This window comes from Branchiostoma lanceolatum, chromosome 13, assembly GCF_035083965.1.
Source record: "Branchiostoma lanceolatum isolate klBraLanc5 chromosome 13, klBraLanc5.hap2, whole genome shotgun sequence".
NCBI lineage: Eukaryota > Metazoa > Chordata > Leptocardii > Amphioxiformes > Branchiostomatidae > Branchiostoma > Branchiostoma lanceolatum.
This window is the reverse complement of record NC_089734.1, coordinates 2657140-2683338: the sequence shown is the minus strand read 5'-3', so window position 1 is coordinate 2683338 and position 26199 is coordinate 2657140. Positions and strand designations below refer to the sequence as shown.

The 26199-nt window shown below is 39.4% G+C and overlaps 1 protein-coding gene across 3 annotated transcripts in view; it reads left to right on the top strand.

Moving 5' to 3' along the window:
- The window catches only part of LOC136446923 (rap guanine nucleotide exchange factor 4-like), a 99407-nt gene that overhangs the window by 7722 nt on the left and 65486 nt on the right, over positions 1-26199 (top strand). For all 3 annotated transcript variants that reach the window (XM_066445578.1, XM_066445577.1, XM_066445576.1), the window contains exons 2-4: positions 23434-23576; positions 24636-24724; positions 25829-25990. In XM_066445578.1, coding sequence (XP_066301675.1) covers positions 23434-23576; positions 24636-24724; positions 25829-25990 — 394 coding nt within the window. The remainder of the gene's footprint in view (positions 1-23433; positions 23577-24635; positions 24725-25828; positions 25991-26199) is intronic.

Here is a 26199-nt window from a genome sequence, read left to right as displayed (position 1 = left end):
GGTGGTTTTGTTTTCATGGATTTTGCAGTGACTTTGCCATAGATACATGGTCCTTAATATGCGTTTCCAATATACATGTATCACTACTATACTACAGCATTGTTTTAATCACAAAGTTACATGTAAAACACCACAAAAATCTCTTTTCCCTCTACCGCAAAATTAAGTCTGTTGGAAAATAACTGAATTGACAGTATTTTGTTTTTTGACTGAATATCATTTTTCCCAACCGAAAGCCATGACAGCACTTTCGTCTTCACCTTATAAGGTTTCTGTGGAATTTTACATCATTCTGCAACTATGGCCACACCAATTTGATTCTTAAGTTTTCAGATTTCAAAAAAAAAGTTGTTAACTTGAACATTTGCTAGTGAACATGAATTTAGTTTCAGAATGTCGAAGAACAATTGAGATGAATTGGTGTGGTGTTTCAGTTTACTAAAATTTTCTGAAAAGCATTATTCAGATTTGCTTAGTGAGAATCCACTATTTTAGATCAGCTCTCCTAAGTAAGATACATTACTTTAGAATATATGTGGTTAAATGATCTGAATAAATATAGGAATGCTTCAGTGAACTGTGTATCTCTGGGGCCCATGTGTCAATTATACCCTCCTGAGTAATGGAACCAAATGACACATGACTGCAAAACAGACATGTGATACAATTGTAAGTGACAGGAGGTATTAAGCAGGGAAATGAATTGCTGAAGCCTTAGTGATAACTTTCACATTGAAGCTATGTTTCAGTTTACCATAATCTATAATATCATTCAGATTCACTTAGTGCGAATTCAGTCTTAAAGATACATTGTATATATTATATAAAGCACTCTTTAGATACATGTCCATTACTTAAAGGCAACCAAAGCAATATTAGAGCCCACAAATTTTGAAAGTCAATTTATTTAGTCATTTCTATTGCATGATTAGTTCAAACAACACCAACACAATGTATAGCGACGTCCATGATGCAAAAATATGACTTCATTGTAATGTGAGAACTCACTGAAATTCGTCGCCGAGGTTTTCGTAGGCTCGCAAAACTAAGGGGATCATTGTGTGGCATGCTTTTTCAGGGTTTTAAAATGCTCAAAGTAAGTTATTACACAAATGTGCTAGACAGTGGTAGTAAATGTCACTACAATAAAAATTTCAGCAATTTTTTTTATTTCCATTTTTTGGTCCCTAATATTGCTTTGGTTGCCTTTAAGAATATATGTATATCTGAAAAGATTGTATGATAGTTCAGTGGACTGTGCATCTCTGGGGCCCATGTGTCAATTATACCCTCCTGAGTAATTGAACCAAATGACACATGACTGCAGAACAGACATGCGATATAATTGTAAGTGACGGGATACATTAAGCAGTCTAGTACCTATTACAGTAATCGGTTTGTGGTGTAGTTTATGTATCCTTGAACCAAATTAGCATATGTGTCAAAGGAGTTATATCACACCATAGCAGATATAAGAGACAAAATGTCATTATATCCATACATGTACATAATGATATCTTAACTGCAAAGGAAGTCTATTAGAAGGAAATGATACCATTCACATAACATCGGGTAGTCAAATGAGTTATATCACACCATAGAAGATATTATAAGAGGCAAAATGTCATTATATCTGTACATAATGATATGATAAGTGCAAAGAAAGTCTATTAGAAGGAAAGGATAACATTCATATAACATCGGGTAGTCAAATGAGTAATATAACACCATAGCAGATATTATAAGAGACCAAAATGTTATTATAGCTACATGTAATACTATACATAATGATATCATAAGTGCTCATAAAGTCTATTAGAAGGAAATGATATCATTCACTTAACAACATTGAGTAGTCAAATGAGTCATATCACACCATAGCAGATATAAGAGACAAAATGTCATTATATCCATACATAATGATATCTTAACTGCAAAGGAAGTCTGTTAGAAGGAAATGATACCATTCACATAACAACATCGGGTAGTCAAATGAGTAATATCACACCATAGCAGATATTATAAGACACAAAATGTCATTATATCTGTACATAATGATATCATAAGTGCAGCGGAAGTCTATTAGAAGGAAATGATACCATTTCTGCATCATTACAAAATCTATTCAGACGTTATAGATATCTATAACAACAGTCTGTAATTCAGCACCGAGGCCAGAACCATTAGTGTACAACAGTATATAATTTTCTGAGTATCTAATTTGGATGAAAATAAACAACATACATGATTATTTAGATTTCTCTCTATCAATGTCTTCATTCAATGGCCACTGGTTTGATAGTCATTATTCTGTTGAAATCTGACCCTAGCATACAGAATTTCATGGTTTACTTGAGGTGACTTTGGAAGTGATGAATGCTCCCTAACCCCGGACATACATCATCCACAGCGTTAATGAAATCATTTTCTCATTCTGTTGTATTTTATATTTTTCAAAGTCTGACCCTAGCATGCAGAATTTCATGGTTTACTTGAGGTGACTTTGGAAGTGATGAATGCTCTGTATTACAAGCCTGGACATTCATCCACAGCTTCCTACAAAATTATTTTCTCATTCTGTTGTATTCTTTCAAGTCTGATGACCATAGCTGTGGGGTCGTGTGGCGTAACGGCAGGGTGGTTGGCCCAGAACCCAGAGGTCCTGGGTTCAAATCATGTCATGTCATCACCTATCTCGTGCCCTTTGGAAAGGTAATGTACGCAGTATCTATCTTTACTCCATCCAGGTGTAAAAAAGGGTACCCGACTTCAGTTGGGGAGGTAAAAGGCAGTAGAAGGAGAGACATGCCCAATACTGTGCCCTACATGCAGTGGACAACAACCAACTGTCACTATGGCCTAAAAAAGGCTATGGGACTACCTTTATCTACCTTTTACCATAGCATACAGAATTCCATGGTTTATTTGAGCTGACTTTGGAAGTGATGAATGATCCCCAACCCCAGACATACATCATCCACAGCGTTACTGGAATTATTTTCTCATTCTGTTGTATTTTATATTTTCTAAAGTCTGACCCTAGCATGCAGAATTTCATGGTTTATTTGAGGTGACTTTGGAAGTGATGAATGATCCCTAACCCCAGACATACATCATCCGCCATGACGTTAATGAAATCATTTTCTCATTCTGTTGTATTTTATATTTTTTAAAGTCTGACCCTAGCATGCAGAATTTCATGGTTTATTTGAGGTGACTTTGGAAGTGATGAATGCTCCCTAACCCCGGACATACATCATACGCGCCGTTAATGAAATTATTTTCCCGTGGGAGCGAGATATAACATATCCCAGGCATTACGGGAGAGAAGCTAGGTCAAGTAGGTCGCCGATGAATTCAAAAGCCCATAATCTGTGCCGGGTCCGTTGGGAGGAATGTTTCAGGAGCTCTTCATTACCGGCTGTTTTTATGACCTGTGTTTCCTTACATGAGTGATGGTTTAGCTCCAGTAGGTGATAGGTTACATGTAGTTGGTTGGTTGGTTGCAACATTTGATACAATTTTTAGAGAGGTATTTAATGGATGGGATATAGTTTGATGTAGTATTCCTCCAACCCTCTGTTTCTATGTTGTCTTCTTGCCGGAATTCTACTTGAAAACGTCCTGTTGTGGCCTAAAACGTTGGTTGCTTGAACCACTCAGGATACTGCAAATGCATTAAGTTTGTGGTGATTTATTGTTCAGGGTTTTTACAGTAGACTTTTCATTGCGAAGTTAGAATATCCATGAAAATGCTCGTTTTGTCTTCATTCTGCCTACCCTTGTTTCGACCGTTGTCTTCTATCTGCATACCCTTGTTTCGCTGTGAACACTACATTTTCTACATGTTGCGACATGAAATCCCTGCGAATTTGAAGGCATCTACAGTAAGCTTAAAGGGGTATTCTGCATAAGGTTCTTGGATATACATCAAATTCCCTAAACCCCATTGCCAGACTGTTTTTAAAGTCGAAATGTCTTATTTCTTGCATCCAAGTGGTGCCAGTTGGTTAAAACTAGACTTAAGGAATCAGCTCAGGTCCTTTCCTTGGTGCTGAATCCTTGCTGTTGTTAAACATTTGTGGGCGGACACAAAATGGACTATATTGCTCTAACAAGCTTTCCATCTTTTTTTCTGGTTCATCTTTACTGCTTTCTGGAAGCTTGCCATTTATCTGTATGATGTGGCAAGGCCAAATGCCTGTAGTATTTCATTGTAGACATACAGAGACATAACAAGATAGACTTGAGGGTCTTGCAAACTGCAGTCAAAAACTATTTTTGACAATCTGACTGGTTTATTGATTGAAACCTTTCACAAAGTTACACAAAGTTTTCAAAATGAAAGTCAAGAATGAGATCATGTAAATCATTTACATATTTAAAACAACTCACTGCATGAAACTTTGACATCTCAGTTTGAAAATCTGTTACTCTTCCCATATTGCTACAAACAGTGCTGGTGTATGTGTATTGTGGTTCCATGTATCTATATAGACGGTATAACCGCCCTTCGGCGTAACACACCAGCTTCGCAGGCACACAGCGTGGCAGCAGCTGGTTATGTTACAACGCACGACCTGTCATGTCTAACCTTTGCATATCTAACTGCATATATTAAGTTGTTTAAAGCTGTCTATTGAGGATGCTTCTACAGTACTTGGTGGCAACGACTTCCACTTAAAGTTGAACCTAAGTTAGTTTAACCAAGTTAAAGAAAGGATTCTAAGAAAAATTTCTAGCCACACCCATCACAGCTGCACCTGCAAAGCACTGTGGGAAGCCTGCAGGGGGGTAATGACCAGAAAAGAGGATTATTGGAAAATAAGGATTTTCTTATTCACCTCCACTCGAAGTTGTTACACTCTTGCATCAGCAGTCTGAACCAATTTATGAGGCAATCACGGTTGGCTTACAGCATGTTGGGACGCCGTTTGAAACCCAATCAACACAGAATCAAGCAGGCTTTGTTGAACGGCAGTAAAAGTATTAGTGAGACTTTCGTTCCCTGTGAATTATGGACAGCAAGGATGTGGATGTAGATAGGAGTATTTGTCATCATTTGGTGGAAGCCCAGGCAAGTCTTCCTAACAACTCGCTAAGTGCTGAACTGAACCATGTTCTGTAAATGCAGACATGTTTTCTTTGGTTTTATGTTTGCGGTTTTCTTGGTGAACTCTTTACCACGAACTTAAACCCACCGCAAAAAGTTGTTCCATTGTGTGACTGTAGCGCTACTATTGATTCAAACGCGAACTCAAAACCGCCGCAAACCCTCCATTTTCTCCCTACCGCGAAACTGAATCCCCGCGAACATTTTTGCATTCACAGTATCTCACTGAAGCACGTTAGCGACCTCGTCAAGTGATTTGACAGAGCACCCAACGAAGTTCATCAATAGAAAATGAATCTTTTACACTTTTACACAATTTTGTTGTCTTTTTAGTCATACTTGTATGTTTTGCATGATACTCCCATTATAAAGTCAAGGGTAACACAAATTCAATTTAGGACGCATCGAGGCCACCAACGGGCCGCAGCCCAGTGAGATGCCTGCTTGAACGATACAGAACTAGTGCCGTATTGCACATGGTCTTCTAATCTGTTTAAATATTCTAACTAATAGTACATTTTGATTAGGATTATCAGTTGAATCTTAAGTACGTCTATCTTAGAAATTTGCTTGCCTATATATTTTGTATGTATTACACGGATTTAAGTATTTCATTTCAGAATTTGCCTGTCTAAATATTGATCTGTTATGCTATTTTTGATGTGAACAGTAATATTTTGTAATGTCACATTCAACATCGATTCAGCTACATATCAAGTAGCATCCACTACCTTTTGTCAATCCAGTCACTGATGAACAACTGTCTGACCATCTCCTCGATCTATTCAGTTGCTTGAGTAACTGTTACTTTGTAGAAATCATTTGCCTTGTATGTCATTTGCTGATGTGTCAATCTCTCACCCCCCTCCTACACCCCTACAAATTGCTGCTACGGCTTCAGATCGTTTAGCATGTATCTCAACAGTATCCTCAATAGCTTGTCACAGTGCCAAAGATGCCATATATATAGGATCAAGTCACATATGTAATATTGAATTTCTGCTAGAGAACCTATCTCCTAGAACAAGATAAATGCCTTGGTGTCACATGAAATGGACATATTGCAAGTTTAGGTGTGTTTTTTGCACCGTGTACAATAAGAGCACGGTTTAATGGTTCTTGTATAGAGATAGATTTGTCACCTCTTTGTGGTTATATGTATGGCCCTGCTGTATTGCATGTGCAAAGCAATATCTGGCTGTTCTAGATCTAAATTGATGGCACAGTGACAACTACAAGTTTCCGAATATTGCTGTAAGGCCACACGATATTAATTTCTTGGTTAACAGTGTTTTTGGGTAAAAATTTAGCAACAGGACATCATGAAAAAAGAAGGCTGGGGTGAAAACTTGCACCTGACCCTGTTCACTCCCTGAAACTGTGTGCACCAAAGTACAAACTTTCCTCTGACATTCTGTTTTCATGTTGATTTTCCAATGTAGCATTTTTTTTTTTAAAATTCCGTTAACCAAGAAATTAAAATGGTGAGGCCTATAATGTTCATGGCATCTAGATTTTGTGGCAGTGTGAGAATCAAAAGATTGTTGGATCTTTGAGTTTATGTTTGCAGGGATAGTAGCAACAGATATAGAGCAAATGTCTGTGGGTGTGATGAGTTTGTAGTAGAGAAATGACTGTGAAATACTGAAAACCACAAAATTGAAAAGTCTGAATATTTCAGGATATACAGTAGTTCAGAAAACTTTTCAATTGCAAAAAATTGGGCAACTCAGAAAATCAATACTGACAAGCATGATCCAGCTTGACTCAACACATCATATTTGTCGAAAAAGTACATGACATTTTGGCCTGAAATCTAGAAAGAAGACAGTGCCATTCTTCAACCAATCAAAGTTTCTTCTAACCCACAAATCCCTCTTCCTGTGTCACACGTACCCGCCAATAACAGTCATGTTGGTGACCAAAAGAGTGTGTCCGCTGTGTGCTCGTGTCATATAGCGCATATTGAAATCTGTGTGTAAGTAGAGGACTCCCCTAGCTTTCTGAGAAATGCACAGTACTCTGTGCATGACACGTGTGTATGACTAATCCTGTATAAGGCAGTGCAAGACAGCACTAGGTTCTCCATTGCCCCTGAGACTGCTACTCCTTTACTACATCCTGTATGACTAATCTTGAGGATGTTGAGAAACGTATAAAATTAGGAACACAGTATGTTAGAAAAGACAGACCGGCTCGAGGAATAGAGAGGAGAGAACATGTGAGTTTGGAATAAAGATCGTTTCTCGGCCATGACAACAACTGGAGTCTGTCTTCACTTTCCATCGGAGAACCTCTCTCTGCTATTTCCTTACACTCGATGACTGGAGGGGTGAATGATTTATCCCAGCCCTTTGCCCCAGCTGATTTTGATTCATTTGCGTGGTTTAAGCCAGGTAGATGTAAGGGGATTACTGCGCAAGATCAATAGACGTACGCTGCAACTGTACACAATGAGTTGTCGGGATAGCTATAGGGGGCCTTCTTTTCTAATGAGTACTGGAGTACTGTAAATGCATTTAAGTTTGCGTGGTTTTAATTTTATGGTAGGGAGAAAATCGAGTATTTGTGGTGGTTTTAAGTTGCGTTTGAGACAATAGTAGAGAAAGGAGTCAGAGGGCAATAAAATCATGATGGTTTTAAGTTTGCGGCGAAGAGCTTACGGCAAAAAGAGGGGAACGTAAAAGCACCGCAAACATTTCTGGATTTAAAGTACTTTGTAGCTTGATTTGATTCAAGAATGTACATGAAGATACTGCTCAGTTCACTTGTTTCACAGAAATGTAGAGTTAATAAACCCTAACTCATGGCTGTTACGTAATTTGGACACAATTAGTTGAAACAACTAATGCTGGATTGTTGGTCAATGTTGCATTAACATCACAATCTTTTGAATTGATATACGCCGCTACTGTACACAATTAGTTGTCCGAAAAGCGGGCCTTCCTTTCAAACTAATTAAGCACTTTGTAGCTTTATTTGATGAGAGATTATACATGTATACTTCTCAGTTCACTTCTTTCACACAAATGTACATGTAAGGTTGATAAACTCTTAAAAAGTAAGTGAACTTGCTCTGAAAGAACACATCAACATCACAGGATCTAAAGGGCTACAAAATACATTGAAAGGTCTAGCCTCTTCAAGTGCTGCGAGTTATTGAAACTGGCCTTAAAGTGGCGTGGTGGTAGATTGCTGTACAGTCCTGTTAAGACTTTAAAGAAGAAAATTTATTTGAAATCCGTTCCTTTTTAATCCTTTCATCCACATGAATCCCCCTCACTGAGTCAAACTGACCGGCGCTTTAGGAGATTGTTTTATCATCACGGCTGTGCTCATTTATTAGGGCTGAAGCAAATCAGTAAACTTCTCATCACATCGTTTTTCATATCCTTGTTCCAATGTCAACGTTCCAAGGTTAAATTTTTTGATACATTACTAGTAAAGCACTCGTTTCTCTCATTGATTTTGAAAAAAATCTTTCAAATGTATTTTTTGCTTCCTTTGATAATTTAGGGCCATCTGATGATGTATTCATGGCTTGATTATTTTTTCAAAGCAGTCACCTAACACGTTTATTATCCGGGGCAATTTCCAGGACCCGTCCCTCTGTTCTTGGACGGAAATTTGCTTGTTGGAATGGACAAAGATTTTACCTGTCTGGACAAAAAATTTTAACGTCCAGACAAAAATTTGAAACTTTATGACATGAAATTGATGAAAATATATTTTTGTAAGCTCAAAATGACCAATTTAACAAAAAATAACAACATGAGCTCCAAAACAATGAGTGTGACAGAAAAAAATGTCAAGCAGGAGACTACGTACCCTGCAGTAAACCCATGGAGCCAGCTTTGCAAAATAATTTCCAAAGAGTGAGAAATGTTTCTGACAGTTTCTCACTTGATTGCACAGTTAGCCCGCCCATGGATCACAGTAGGCCCTTCTCCTTCATTCCCCCAGGCCCAGGGATCTCCCCAGAAATATAGAGCAGGATGGTGGGATACGTGTCGGGAGGGGGGAGGTCTGGAGGTGTTGCACACCCCTCATCAGGAGAGCAGTTGTTGTATTTTGCCTTTTCCAGACACAAATGAAAGCCCTTCCCTGCAACGTCAGCTTAACACCTGAAATTTCCAGTTTTGAGCAAAATAACAGGTTTAGCTGGGGAAATATTGAAAGAAATACCCTAACTTTGAAAATCAACAGGATGGAGCTAGGAGCTGGTTTTAGAACAGGATAGAGGAGTGCCACTGTTCCATTCTTTAGGGAGATCCCTGCGCCAAAGGATCACAGTAAGCCTTCTCCTTCATTTCTCCACAGCTCATACCTCATGTGCGGGGTCTTAAGTGTGATCACAGGGTAAAGTAATGGTAGGGCTTGGAGGGAAGCGAGCAAGCTGAATGTGGTGTTTATCTGTGTCGCGAATGATGAACTCGTTTCAGTCTTGGAAACAAGTTCCAGAGTATGAACCTGGGGGTTAATGTGATAGCTTTTGTGATAAGATTTGAAAGTGCTAGAAAGGCTATAGTGCAGCTTAATTTTACCCTTGATTGTTTTTTACAAAGTGTTTACTTAATATATGTATGAGGGTAAGCATACAATCATACTTTTTTTTTCCAAAGTCATAATTAGCTGCAACAGTTTTAGTTTTATTTAATTTAGATTTGTAATTGGGGCACTCTTATTCAGCATTAAGCAGGAGCATGAAAGCTCATCTGTGTTGGTAGTTCAACATGAAGCATGTTCGGTGTGTTGTAGAATTTAATGCAATGCATCGGGGACATCTTTATGATGTACCATCATGCGTTATGAGCCTTTCAAATTTGGCGTAATTTGTAATGCACCTCCCACCTTCCTGCACATCCTCATGTATAACATTGATGGCTGCTTAAGGTTAAAGGAAATGTTCCAACTGTCCAAATTCTCTTCTGCATACTTTAGTAAGAAACCTTCAGTTGATGGTTCATAAGTGTGTACATGATTAACAGAGCTTGAGGGACTGTTAGTAAAATAGTTGTTAAGGTTTACAACATAATACATAATGGATTTAATCTTAATGTTAATGTACTACTAATTGTGCACTACAAAAATGTGTGATCTGTATTGCTTCTTTTTTGTATATATTAGTTATACTTTGGAATTTTTCAGTAAAAATATCTACGACGTATTTTGTCCTAATTGTCAAACCCTTCGTCAAACCCTTAGCATGATCAACAACTTGTGGAGCTATCAGTAAAATGGTTGTTATGGTTTACAACATAATACATCACAGTGTTTAATCCAGCGTTGTCCCAAGGGTGTGTTGTGCATGCACTAACACTCCCAGCCAACAGTTCTTCTGACAGGCAGTTCTGTTAGCAGGCTTGCCTTTATTATGGACTCACTAGTTAGGGCTATGACATGCATGCTGTAAATGTTCATAAGTTTGCGGGGATTTAATTTCGTGGTAAGGAGAAAATGAAGTGTTCAAAGTGTTTTTGTTTTTTTTCGTTTGAAACAACAGGGTAGGTGGACAGATCGACATGATGATGATGATGATATTAATGGCGATGATTGGGTGACAGGTATAGGCTGATCCAATCTGCGAATAATGCTGAATCAACGACACTCATAATGCATATTCCGATTGTTCAGAAAGTCCCAAAAACTTTAAGTTCAACCACACACCAATCATGCTTTACACTAAATTAGAGTGGTCCAATTAGGAATTGTGTCAAATTTAATTGAAAAATTAAAGTAGTTAATTGAGAACGTTACCCTTATTACAGTACTAAAAATTACACTTAGGCCACACCATTTTAATTTCTTGGTTAACGGAATTTTAAAAAAATGCTAGATTGGAAAATCAACAGGAAAACAGAATCTCAGAGGAAAGTTAAACTTTGTACTTTGGTGCACACAATTTCAGGGAGTGAACAGGGTCAGGTGCAAGTTTTCACCCCAATCTTCTGTTTTCATTATTTTTTTTGGCTAGAATTAAAAATAAAAATCCGTTAACCAAGAAAATCAATTGGTGTGGCCTTACTAGTAGTAACTAAAAATCAAGGCAACACACAAGAAATGTAGTCCTCTATATAAAGGTATTCCGTCCACATTGGGTAGGAGACCACATAGCCAGGCCGCGTGAAAACACCGCCAGCCCCGGTAATTTCACGGCCAGTGGGCATCAAGTCCGCTCTATCCTCCTGACAAAATTGTGTCTCTGATCGACTAAGACATCTGCGATTAGGAGGGGGTATATCAGAAATTGGAAAGGCAACTTTAATGCCTCTCGACAGAGATTGTATGAATTTTTCATGCCCCAAAATGATGGTAAATTTTGTGACCTTTCGTCGTGTGAAAGGTGAAATTTGGGTTATGCAGTGGCGTAAAATAAAGTAATTTTCATAGCTTATCTTTATTACTCTAGATTGATATTTTCTATATTTTTCTCAATATTTAATGAGTTGAAATGAAACAAAATGCTATGATTACACAAATTCAGTGAGATATACATATATGCACATGTACATGTATATCATCAACTACTACATGACATTTGTATATTAATTTTGCCATTTCTAAAATCAAGGAAATATCACTATCTTTAGCTAAAGGGTAGTCATATGTATTTGCAAGCTTATAGTGTTTCAAAAATGGATTTTTCTGATGCTGTAGAAACAAAGTATTGGTAATCTTTACTTCCAAAGTAAAGACAAATCTACTTATAGTGGCATTTTCCTTGGGGGATAGGTAATTTCATGAACCACTAAACACAGATGTTGTTTAAGCGATTTTTCACTCTGATATTGGAGTCCGATCTCATGACTGAATTCCAACTGACAGCATTTTCATTTCTTAATTGCTAACGATAGTGATAATTGTTTATTATGAATCGTTGAAATGAGTGCTGAAATTGAGCTGAGGTCTTTCTGATCTCCACCCAAAAGAAGGTTAGGCATGTGTGTGAGCACATTGCATTGTGGGAGGAACCGATCCAACACCTACTCTGGTGCAGTTCTGCAACTTGCCGCCTGGGGGCGCAGTTTCAAACTGAAAAGTTCAGGCAATTCCATACCTGATTACACCAGAAGCAACAGTAGACCCGAGGTTACTTGAAATAGTTTGAGTGTAATGTCTAATGAGGTGCAATATGAGGGGCCCTTCTAGGAAGCTCTGCGCTTACAAGGAAACACACAACTAGTGAGAGGGTGTGGTCGGCAGTTGCAAAGTGGAGTTCTAGGTTTGTGTGGTTGGTCTGTATTTGGCAAACGTGGCCTTCAAGAACAGAGCATGTAGAGGAGTTAGAACATCATATTATATAGGGGAGTCGGAACATAAGGGTGTTGGAACATTATAAGCTCCGGGCATTATCAAACATTTGCTGGACACTGCTGTCGAGCCAAGCAGGACAAGAAAACCAAGAGGTAGAGTGCATTGCAGAAGTTTGACTTTTACTGACACTTAAGTTAGAGACACCGAAATTGAATCTGAACACTTAGAAAAATGATGCTTGATGGGGCAATGTGGAGTGAAATATGTAGTTCTTGTTTGGTCCTGGCTGTTACAGGCCGATAGACCGATATATGATGATGATGATGGAACATTGGGATTTTTCTTCAGATTCATGTTGACCTTCCAGTTCAGCACTATATAGCTTATTTAAGACCTAAGAATCAACAAGTTACTTTGGTGTGGCCTTAAGAAAATATTTTAAAACAAAAAAGGCCAATAGTTAAATGTTCCAGTATCATTTAAACCACTCTCAGTACTGCCAGATGCCTATGTTGAAGACAAATCGTCATTTTGGGTAAAAAACCATTTAAACATAATCCCAGCGGCAGGTGATATACAGTCAAGCCTGAGGCAGATTCGACATATTGTTGCAAAGATAGAAACCAGGCGGAATCTAACAATAGAACAAGACATTAAATCTTTGCAAAATGTTCCCCCTAATTCTCAACAACTCAGTGAATGATAGCGCCTCGTGGACGTAAATGGCACGGCGTCGTCGTCTTTATTTCACGAGGGAATTGAAAGGGAACCATTCCGGCTTACTGTGAAGGACGTGATGCATGCGTTGCTGTACAGGGTAAGGGGATATATGCACCACGACATTTGTATTGGCAACCGGAACGGCAGAAAGATTCGGCGAGTGTTTCACAGATTGCTCATGTTGGGGGGAAGAATGTAGGAGATAAATCAACATCATGAGCATGCAGTGCACAATGGCCCCAAACTTACTTTTAATGGACTTGGGAAGTTTTGCGTTTGGCTGAGGACTTTTCACAAAACTGCATGCTGTATAATACTTGTCATACATCAACAGAATCTGGACTTTTCTTATAGGCTTCTGCTTTTTGAAGTGGCTTTTCTCATCATCATAGAAATGTCTAAGAAATAGGGAGGCACATATTCCATCTATCACTGATTTATCATGATTGCAGTTTTCCTTTTAGTTTGATGGTCAAGTCAAGATGGCAACTTACTGTTGATAAATTGAGTTGGGATGTTGCTGCAATGAACTTTTGGGCAAGGATTTCTCAAGGACTGCATACACAATACTTATAGACAACATGTGTCAACTGATGTTACTTTCCTCATTGCATAGTTTTTTAAAAGCTTTTCTTCTTTTCAGGATGTAATGAATCATAATCAGGCTCCCAATCCATTCAGAGGTCCTTAAATTATTGTAGGGCACAAATTGTGGAAACACAGACACACGCTCGCAGACAGAACTAAAACAATCCATTTTTGTAGAGTTTCAACGCTGGTGAAAATGTAACCTCCCCCGTAGAGGTGCTTATCATTCACAATCTAGATAAAATTAGCTTCCTGAAGGTCAAGTGTCAAACAGCCAAATGGGAAATCATGATGACCTCCGCGGAGTGTCAAACGATATCATCTTCTGCTTCCCTCTGGAGACACATCGAGTCAAAGGGGTGGAAAAATGCATTAACTTCTGTTTGCAATTGGTTCTGGCAGTGCAGTGACTGTCTATTGTTCTTGTTGCGTATCTGTATACTGTAGATGGTATAACTGCCTTTCAGCGTTACACACCAGCTTTTGCAGGCACATGTCATGGCAGCAGCTGGTTATATTGCACTGAACGACCTGTCACACCTAATCTTTGCACATGTAGCTCTATCAGCGTTGTCTAAAAGTATCTAAAGAGGATGATCTTACAGTACAATATGGCCAGGTGCTCCTTACAGTATGCAGAGGTGGTCACTAGTAGAAGTTTGACTGTATATCAATGGCCAGGTGGTCCTTATGTAGAGGTGATCACTTGTACAGGTTTGACTGTATATAAATGGCCAGGTGGTCCTTATGCAGAGGTGGTCACTAGTACAGGTTTGACTGTATATCAATGGCCAGGTGGTCCTTATACAGAGGTGGTCACTAGTACAGGTTTGACTGTATATCAATAGCCAGGTGGTCCTTATGTAGAGGTGGTCACTTGTACCGGTTTGATCATATATCAATGGCCAGGTGGTCCTTATATGTAGAATAATGTGTTCATTTGTACAGGTTTGACTGTATTTCAGTGCTGCTTCTATTTATGGGAAAATGATATGCATATATTGGAAGGTTGCCCAGCTGGAAGATCTATTTGTATATCGGTGATGATATCAAAGATTAAATGGTACATCTGGCACTAAATCAATATCAAGGCATCCAACGATTGCTTCGGGACAAGACCTGCATAGGTCACGGGTTCTGAAATGTGACTGTTTAACCTCCATTAACATTTTTCTGTCGGGTTACAAATATCCGGCACTTTGAAAAACAAGTATGCATGCACTGTTATACTGCAGAACGTTGGTTTGGAGTCTATAATATCTTTGAACACATAACGTCTACTAACATCATTCTACAAGGGTACATAATTCTGCCACTCTGAAAAGACCAAACAGATCTCCAACCCAATGTCCCCCAGCATGATGTACTCCAGGTATATCTAAACTGTGCATACCTGGGGGATGCTGCACTCTAGAACCTACTGTTTTTCAAAGTGGCGGATTTATGTAACCTGTCTGATTAATGTTAATTGAGGTTTGAGGTTAAATGTATTTTTAGGCCGGCAGATATATGTGGTATTACTGTTTGTAGACATTATACAAGATCATTTCATGGCCCCTTTAAGTAAGCCACCAATTTTACAGAATTAGGTTAACTATCGATTTATAGTGAACCTTTCTTTGCTCAAAGGATACACTTTTATTTACGAATGCCACAGCAGATGCCATTTAGACTAAGCATATAAACTCTGTTAACATTAATCTGCTGGGTTACATAAATCCGCCACTTTGAAAAACAGTGGGTTTGAGAGATCTCTAGTGCAGCCCCCGCAGGTATACACAGTTTAGATACACAGGAGCACATTATAATGGGGGATGTTGGGTTGGAAATCTGTTTGGATGTATCTTTTCAGGGTGGCGGAATTATATACCCTGGTGGAATTATATTAGTAGATGTTACTATGCTCCTTCTTATATTTTCTCACATGCTTGAAAAAAAAAATCTTTGATTTACACCTGTCATTTTGAAGGAAAAGGGGGCATTAGGCCACACCATTTTAATTTGTTGGTTAACAGAATTTTTAAAAAAATGCTAGATTGGAAAATCAACAGGAAAACAGAATCTCTGTACTTTGGTGCACACAATTTCAGGGAGTGAACAGGGTCAGGTGCAAGTTTTCACCCCAGCCTTCTGTTGTCATGAATTTTTTCTGCTAAAATTAACAAAAAAATCTGTTAACCAAGAAATTAGATTGGTGTGGCATTAAGTTGAATACTCGTAGGAGCTTCCTACGATACCATGTCTATGTAATGACTGCACCTCTGAGTAAAGTGAGTAGTTATCATGGACATGCAGGTGTTCAACCTAAGGCTGATGAAAAGACTGGATCGTTTCACTGTCAGATATAGGACTTCAGTAGCTGTGCTTTGTGAGACTTTTAGTTATTATAAACAAAGTTTGAATGCCAAAAGTCTGAAGTAGGAACTTGGGCGTCAAACGGCTGAGTAGCAAATGTTAGCAGACTGGAGATCGAGAGGTCGCGGGTTCAATTTCTGTCATTCCTGGCTAGACATTGGGTCCTTGGGAAAGGCACTTGACATGACTTTTCTCACTCCAACCAGGTGTGAAAATGAGTACCTGACTTTGGTTGGGGATGTAAAAGGTGGTGGTCTCCACCTTCCAATATTGTGCCATAGACATAGTGTTTAACAACCCACTGTCCCTACAGCCTCAAAAAGGCTATGGGACTACCTTTAACTTATGCTACCTCCCCTCTAGCAGAACCCCTTGAAAGGAAGTCCACCTGTTTGACGTCTTGCGGCTGTCAGTGTTCTTTAAGACAGACTGGTGTCTTATCTTGAGCTAACAGCTGTGGAATCCGGAGGCTTCCCTGCAGCTTTCAGCTAATGCTCCCCCGCGGAAACTCTTCAGCGCTGTTAGTTCCAGATCTCCGTGATAAGTCGGCGGAGGCGTGTGGCTCCATTTGCGCACAGAGCTTGGGAAATGCTAGAGAATAAGTTTGTGTCATTAAGCCACGCTGATGTGCTACCTTGGTTGTCGACGGGGCTGGAAGTACTTTGTGCATGTGCACTTTTATGCACCCAAAATTGGAACTGTGCACCTGATTTTTGACTGGGTGCACCAGTGCACCTAGATAGTTGGTAACTAGGAAACTCTGGTTCACTCCTGGGAAGAACATCTCGGTTGGGGCTGCCTCTGTCTTCCAGAAGGGACATAAAACGAGGGTCCCATGTTCAGGGAGGTGCCTGAAGCATGTTAAAGGGGAAGGCTAGCAACCTCTCCCTGTAAAAATATAACCTGCTACTGAAACAGCAAGCAACTTGCCACCCTACATGTATGTACTAGTATGTGCCACTAGGCACTACAAGGGTCTGAACAAACGAATGAACAAACATGTATTAAGAGTCAAGGCTTCTTTGCCATTTAGTATTCAGCACAGTCCATCCATGATCCTAAAGTTAAACTGGAATCAGGGGAAACGTACATTTTCATACAGAGGGGCAGAGAACTGGAATACACTACCGGTAGATGTTAAAAAACATTTCATCCATGCAATCATTCAAAAAACAGTGCAAAAGAATTGTGTGACCCCTGACCTACAATCCTTACGACCTGGCACGATATGGACTATGAGTATGGATACGATTTTGCAACTTTGATAATGTAAAACATAAGATACTTTTTTTGTTGTAGTCAATAGTTTTATTCCATACTTATGTCTTGTTCTATGTTTACTGTTGTTGCCATACTTTGTACCTGCTACAATAGTCGCGCAATAAAGTTCTTCTATGTTATGTAAATATCAGTGTATTGTTTTGTATATGTGTAGCTAGGGCCTCCCTGAAAATCAGTGCGAAGAAAAAGAATACAGAAATAAATAAATGAATAAATCCTACAGTGTCTGACCATGAGCCCCGGCCATCTCTGCAGCTTCCTCTGCATACCAAATAAAGTTACATCAGCCACAAATCAGCTCAGTGTCAATTCTGCCCGTGTTCTGCATGCCAAGAGATTAACCCCGTCGAAGCTCATCTAATGGTATTTTGTGGCCACGAACTGAACAAACCCCAAGGTCAGGGTTGGTACGCTCTCTGTGTTTCGATTAACCTTATATCTCTTCTGAGCTTGATGCAAATTGGCATGAACAAAATGAGCTCAGGAAGACATGCCCAAATTATAATGGTTTCTCTTTTGGGTGATTTTTTGAGATGGTAAGGGGATAGAGTTAGTGTAATTTGTTGTTTCTGGGATAAAAAGATATATGAATAATCTGGAAGATCACCAAGAGTCTGACAGGAAAGTCTGTACCTTGGAGTGAATATTTTCAGATTACATTTTCCCTCCCAGCTCTCTGTTTCTGTGATATCATCTTGCTAAGATTTTTAAGCTAGTTAAATGTCTTTCAATAAAACTTTCACACAGGGAAAAGGAAAGACCTTGTTGACATGTTGGTACAAAAAATAAGAACAATTGAAGTTCGTATTTACTTCATTGAATGCTCTGTAGTTGGAGCATTTCAAGCATTTTGTGACCCTGTAAAGGGTTTCAGGTTGTGTCCAATGCCCTTAGTCTTAGAACCAAAGTAATACATTGATGTGGCCTTCCTGACATCTTGCATCAAGGCGGCCGTATTTCAGCTACTTACCTGCTCAGTATTCCTATCCTTACGCAGGCTCAGATGGAAAGCCTTGTGGGTTTATCACAAGTTTGATGATGAGTCCGGTGCGTAGTGACCTCAGCCCCTTTCAGTCTCTGCGCCATCGTTGCGGAGGTACTCAACTTTGGGAAGATTGGCATGAGAGACACTCTATGGGCAGTGGGAGTCACAGCGTGAATATTAAGCGCTTAGAAGTTGTGGTAAAATCAATCAAAAAGTACCCCGCTGGGGGGAATGCGAGGTTTCTTTTTACTTCAGCGATAAAGTGGTCAGTTTGGGACGTCTCAGGGGCCAGTCCATCACTGTTTTGGATTTGAATTCAGTCTACCTTGAGCCCAAAACATGGCTTGTCTTGCATCAACCCTTGTCCTGCTGGATTTCAAAAATAGACCCCCACTACTGAAGTGCCCAGACACCTTTGAAACAAAGGGTACTAGTTTGATATTGCTCATTTTTAGTTTTACAACAACCGTGTGGGTGCAACGTACGCATTTTAGAACTACCCTCAACCCGACAATTGTCAGGACTTGCATACAGAACAAGCATTGTCGGGCTCAGCAGGACTAGGGACTAGCAACCCCTTCATATAAAATGTACCCTGCTACTGAAACAGCACTGCAACTTGAGCCTGGGTAAATGTATAAAGGATAGGAAGGTCACCGCAGTAAAACTGTTTTGGATTGGATGCTTTCCAATAAATCTGACCTGCAAAATCTGATCAAACCACAATTTCACAGAAGGCTTCTGCAAAGCTTACTTTTTTGGCCCAGTTTCATGATTGAAAAATACCCTTTAGCAGAGCAGTGATGGCTGACGATTTATAGCTCAGAAAATTGGCCTTACAGCAATAAAATGCAATAAATGGTTCTCATACCATATCGTGCAATACAGTACAATATGTTTTAAGCATTGTACTGTGTCGGGAAAATGTTAGTGTGTTTTTTGTTCAGTGGATGTCATCTGTAATAACAGTTCGGCGTTCAGCACCAAGGACATGTCAAGCCAACTTTCAATCCAATGAAAACATTTTCTACCAGAAAACATTGCATTGTACAATGGCCTTTTTTTTATTTGATACCACAATTAAGGCTTACATTTTCTCTTGTACATGTATAGTATATATTTTCCCTCAGCTTTTTTGTTCATCATCCTTACACCAGTTATAGATTTGGTTTCTTTCTATTTTCAGTTTTTCCACATTTTCTTCCGATCCCTTCCTTATCTCCTCCCACCATACGTGCCCTACTAGAAGCTTTCTTCAGCTTACATGTGCAGCAGTATTAAAGAGCATGCCAAAGCTATTTAGGCTAATGGCAGGGCTTCCAAAGTGACTGATTTACATTTTATCAAAGGTGACTGTGAAGTCAGTACAACTGCGACAAGCAAACGGGAAAAGAAAGCATGGCTCAAAATAGTGTAAGAGAATGAAAATTTTCCTCATATATCATACAGATCAGGTCGATATCAGAAGAATGTGCTGTCACAGATAATGGGGATTTGCATGATACAGGATTATATTGATTGGGTGGGGCTATCAATATATCCCATCTTCTAGTTCAACAATCAAGTCAGTGCTATAGCTTATTCTGATATGGTAATGAAGATTCAAGCATGTACTTTAAGCTTTGAAGAAGTGACAGAAGAAGTGAAAGATATTCTTTGTTTTCCCTTGCAAGATATGTTGAATGCAAGATAGGTTGAATACAAATACCTCAGTGTACAAAATACCTTGTGTTGTACCACAGAATGCCAGCACAAAGCATCAAACATTCAGCTACATGTATGTATAATTAAGGCATGAATGGAAGAATGTGATCTGTATTTGTACACTCTGTAGCAACAATTTTGCTCATTTACATTAGGTTTCTTTGTAAAGCACTGGGCAGACATGTTCTGCTGCAGTACCAAGATCACATACATGTAACAGGGCGCCCAAAATCGACCTTGACCATGTCTTCCCAACACCTACCCACATACCAAATATTGTCATAATCCACCCAGAGGTTTTTTAGTTATGCTGACTACAAAAATCCAGAAACACAAACAGACATACATACCCAAAACTACATCTCCATATTTCATGGAGATAAAATGACAGTTTGGAACTGCACTGTAGAAACATTTGACTAGTAGCACAGGGCAGTCATGTTCTGCATATTCAGTAGACACTGAGCAAAAAAAAAAAGACAGTTAATTTGGAACTGCACTGTAGAAACATTTGACTAGTAGCACAGGGCAGTCATGTTCTGCATATTCAGTAGACACTGAGCAAAAAAAAGACAGTTAATTTGGAACTGCACTGTAGAAACATTTGACTAGTATAGTAGCACAGGGCAGCCATGTTCTGCATATTCAGTAGACACTGAGCAAAAAAAAAAAGACAGTTAATTTGGAACTGCACTGTAGAAACATTTGACTAGTAGCACAGGGCAGTCATGTTCTGCATATTCAGTAGACACTGAGCAAAAAAAATGACAGTTAATTTGGAACTGCACTGTAGAAACATTTGACTAGTAGCACAGGGCAGCCATGTTCTGCATATTCAGTAGACACTGAGCAAAAAAAAGACAGTTAATTTGGAACTGCACTGTAGAAACATTTGACTAGTAGCACAGGGCAGTCATGTTCTGCATATTCAGTAGACACTGAGCAAAAAAAATGACAGTTAATTTGGAACTGCACTGTAGAAACATTTGACTAGTAGCACAGGGCAGTCATGTTCTGCATATTCAGTAGACACTGAGCAAAAAAAATGACAGTTAATTTGGAACTGCACTGTAGAAACATTTGACTACTAGCACAGGGCAGCCATGTTCTGAATCAGCAGATAAAGTATGAACTGAGCAAATTCCTTCTTAACCTTCTCCCTGCTGCCTAACTCTGTAACCAATAGGGAATTGGGTGCCAAATGGCTACTTCAGCATGCTTATGGTTTAGAAAAAATAACAGTTAACATATTTCATGGAGATAAAATGACAGTTTGGGACTGCAATGTAAGAAACATTTGACTAGTAGCACAGGGCAGCCATGTTCTGAATCAGTGAACAGTTTGATGATAGACGATAAGGGCGACCATCATCTCCACATGGATGGTCCATCTGTTCATCCATACTAATGTAGGTATTGATGTAAGACCCGGCCAGCCAGCAGGGCAGGATGTATACAGCATAATCAAACAAGTAATGGGGGGCATCCATTCTGGTCCTTGAAGTGTTCCGATGATCTTTGTTTGATGATTCATGAACCATCTCTTATGCCACAGTCAATATTTACCTTCGCTGAGAAGGTTATGCATAGGGTAGCGTTTGTGTGTATGTATGTATGTGTGTAACTGACCAGCATACATGTAACTGGAGATGGATGGCTTGTCTTGATACTTGGTATGTTGGTAGGCCTTGTTTTAAGTGTTGTTTGATGCTACAGAACCTGTAGGTTTTCTACCAAATAAAAATATTAATTCTATGTTCACCATACAAAATCTTGGTTTGATGATTCATGAATTAAGAAATGGTGAACAATTTTAGTCCTTAGAAAGACTCTTCGTTGGTCTATGGTCAATTTTCTTAATTTTGTTAGGAGGATTAGCATTTCTGTAATTTTGAAGCATAATTTTTTATGCATATCATATTACCAATAGTTTTGATAATTATTATTACTTATAATTATCATAATTTTTCTACATCATTGAATTATATACCCGTACTCAATAATATATAAATTGCGATTTGTCAGATTTTGGTTAAACATGTCAAAGTATCTTAAAGATGTTACAAAAAATACCAATAAATCAAATCAAGAAGATCTGCAACAAGACAGCCGTAAAATATCACTTCCAGAAATGTTTATTCCGTCCTTACCGTAAAAACTGTCATGCTAAACTGCACAGTAAACTATGATCATTTACAAACCAGTGCTTTGCGGCTTCCTGGGTCATAAAAACGGCCATAACCGACACTCTTGATGGATGTTTACCGTCGCAGGCTAACCCTTATGGCGGCTGGCGTTAGAGTAATGACCGCACGGCCTTTTAAAGGAGGTCCGTAAAAATGGCCGTATTATAGAGAAGAAGGAGTGCCACATTACTAATGGCTATGATGGCAGAAGCCTTTTGTAAAGACCCCGCAGAGGCAGACACATGAGAGGGTTGCACGCAGGAATGAGTTTAATGGATGGATACATGCAAATGGCTCTCTGTGGCTGAACTATTGCTAAGTATGCACAGCCTGTAACATGTGGAGAAGCAAAGTACTGTTCAGAATATCCTAGAATAGGCATGGCACACCAAATTACTGCAGTTACTGAAAATTGTTAGGTCTCATAAATCAAATTATTCTTATCATTATGTTTTTTCCGTTTGATGATATCTCGAAGTTGAGATTTTCTACAATTTTTTCATGCTTTTGATGGACGGATACATGCAAATGTATCAGACTCTCTATGGCTGAACTATTGCACAGTATGCACAGGCTGTTACATGTGGGGCAGCAGAAGTACTGTTTGGAATATTTTAGAGAGTAGCTTTGTTAGGGCTGAATAGAAGATTGGATATTGTACTAGACAATAAATACTTGTTGGGTTGTATCTTTCATGACTGGTGCAGGCATGTGTTGTTTGCCTATGTGTGTGTGTGTGTGTGTTTGTGTGTGTCTATGTGTTTGTGTGTGTGTGCGTGCGTGCGTGCGTGTGTGTATTTGTGGGTGCATGTGCGTTTGTGTATCAACACAGTGTTCAGCACCAAGGACATGTCTAGTTAACTCTGTATTTAGGAAACAAGAGGACTTTGTCACAAATATACTGGAAACATGGTACAGTGTGGGGAAAATGTTAACTACTGCATATTTTTACAGTAGAACTGAAGTTTTATGTGATGTTTTCGGTACTCCACAGGTCGGCTGATAGAAGAGGAGAAGACCTGGACATCGTCTACTCCTGCCATAAACATTCTAGAAAATATAACTCGTAATCCGAAAGTTTAGATATCCTGAAGTTTGAATTCCGATATTTTCTATAATCCACATGTCTGCTGATAGAACAGGAAAAGACCTGGACATCATCTACAATTCACAAGGTTTAGATTTACGAAACTACCGGATATTGGCAAGCCTGAAATTTGAAGTTCGATGTTTCATATACTCCCCAGGTCGGCTGATAGAACAGGAGAAGACCTGGACATCATCTACTCCCGCCTGAAGGATGTGAAGGCCTTCGAGCGGTTCCACCCACTGCTGCTGCAACAGATCTGCTACTATGGCTACTACGAAGACCTCGAGAAGGGCGTCACACGTGAGTTGTTACACATTATCTTTGATGATACGAAACGTTGTTGTTTGAACACCTTGTAGTGCCTTGTAGCTCAAGACCGCTCTGCATGGCGGCACAAACTCCATTAAGGCGCCAAGATACTTGAACACGATTTGGAGCTGAATGAGGTTGCTAGAAGGCAAAAGAGACACACCCCATGCCAAACTACAGCCTTCACTTGCACTACTTGTGGCGTCCGTGTGGCGTCCGTGTGGCGCAGTGGTAGATCACTCGGCTGTCAAACAATGGGTCCCCGGTTCATATCCCGGTGTGCCCAGAGACATGTCTGGACCTGCGCCCCGACGTTGTGTCCTTGGGAAAGGCACTTAACACGACTTTCCTCACTTCACTCAGGTGTAAATGAGTACCTAGCTCATCTAGGGTTAGGAACGTCCCTCTGATAGGACGTTAAATTGAGGTCCCGTGTTTGGGGAGAGTCACACCCCGCGCACGTTAAAGAACCCACCACACCTTTTGAAAAAGAGTAGGGGCGTGCCCCGGTGTGCGATGGTCCAAACCTTACAGTCTGGTCTGGGATTACATTTTGAAAAGGTGATAGTTCACCTGTTATGTCAATCCTTCCACAAATGTGGTAAATCGAAATAAATGAATAAATAAATGTGGTAAACTCTGCAAGAGTAGAGCTGGACTAGTCGCCCATGGTGGAGTCTAACAAAGTTGCACAGATCGTTCGACAGGATGAAAAAAGAATAAGATTATGAGTGCCTAGTGGCACTTAGGTCAGCAAGTTTCCTTGCTGTTTCAGTAGCAGGGTATATTTTTACAGGGAGGGGTTGCTAGCCCTTCTCCTTTAATGTGCTCAAAGCACCTCCTAGAGCACCTCAAACACGGGTGTCCCATATTACGTCCATTCTGACAGCTAGATGAGCCAGTCATTTTTGCCCTGAAGAAGATGACAGACATTCATCAAAACATCAGCTGTTATAATTTCCTTAGTTGTGCATAAGGAACTTTGTCATTCATTTGATTTTGTGAAACAGCATTTTTTGGAGAAAATGTCTTAAGTAAATCTTGTTGCAGTGTTCCGACAGGGAGACATGGGGACGAACTGGTACGCGGTGCTGACAGGGTCGCTCGACGTTCAGGTGTCAGAAACAGGTACGGGCCAGGTAAGGTGTCAAAGGTCAACCATCACAACCGTGTTGTATAATTTTAGAAAGAAATTGTTTAAACTTTTGTTATCTAAGCTATACTGTTTTGCTTACCTGTGATCATTGGGAACACTTTCCAGTGACTAGATTATATATACTGCTTGGACTCTGCAGTACCAACAAAGTATGCCAGGGGGCAGCTTTGAAACGTTACATCTGCAATCAACTAAATGATACATATCCACGTTGATTGTAGTGGACCCATCATAAACATTATTCAATGAACATAAAAGCATGTCCGAAATATAAAAAAGATACCTTGCTGATGTTATCAAACGTTGAATCTTATTATTTTTGCTTCTGCAGTACCGTACTCTACGCCCTATATTATATCCATGTAGACTTGCCATACTCCTTTCGAGTTGCTGTCAACACTATATGCCCTGTCCAATAATGTTGGCCTCTCAGACTATTTGCCCATCCAAAAGTTTTCAAAAGTGTAATAGAGAAGAATGTTTTTTGTTCCATCTTGTGATTTTTTCTCTATATTGAATATGATATTGTAAGGCGAAAAAGTTCTAAGATGCAGAAGAGATAAGTTCAGATGTACAAAAGTTCCTTTTTTGATGGAAAATTGATGTGAAGCTTTATTTCTGTCTCTTCAGTACTATGCCATGTCAAATGATATGTTAAAAGTGTAGTAGAACACCATCATCTGTTCCAGTTCTTAGTTTTTACTGTATAACGATTTATATAAAACAGCTTCCGTTAATTCTCCTAGCTTTTACCATTTGAATAGCTTACAAAAATCCATATCACTACTAAAATCAATAAACCCACTTACGATGAAAAACGTGGGTCTCTTCATTTTCCACTGCCTTCAAAAAAGAAGTCAAACCCAACCATAGTCAACCTTACTTAACTTAGAACTTTGACAGTAGTCTAGATAACTATTTTTGATTCCCATGTATTTCCATGTACTTGTTTGTCTGCAATAAGCCTTTGGGCATGAACTTGTGATAAAGTTATTATTATTGTAAGGTGAAAGCTGATCTGTTGTAGAGGAAGAACATTTTTCGATGTAAAATTGATCTGGAGAATGATTTATCTCTGCCTCTTCAGTACTATGCTCTGTCCGACAACATCGTCATCTGCACGCTGGGCGTGGGGACGGCGTTCGGAGAGTCCATTCTCAACGACATCCCGAGGCACGCGACTGTGGTGACGGGAGAATTCTGCGAACTTCTCAGGATAGAACAGAAAGACTTCAAGACAATATGGGATGTGAGTATAATGTTTCATCTTGAAGATATTATGGAAGACTACTCATGATAACATGTATCTATAATGGAAACATCCTAACTCATGATTCTTGTAGCTAACAATCCCCCTGCTTTGTCATATGGATTGAATTCCATGGATACGTATTGAGAGGCCCACTCAATGAGGACACCTAGCAGGTGGCATTGGTACTGCAACAAAGTGTTCCGAAG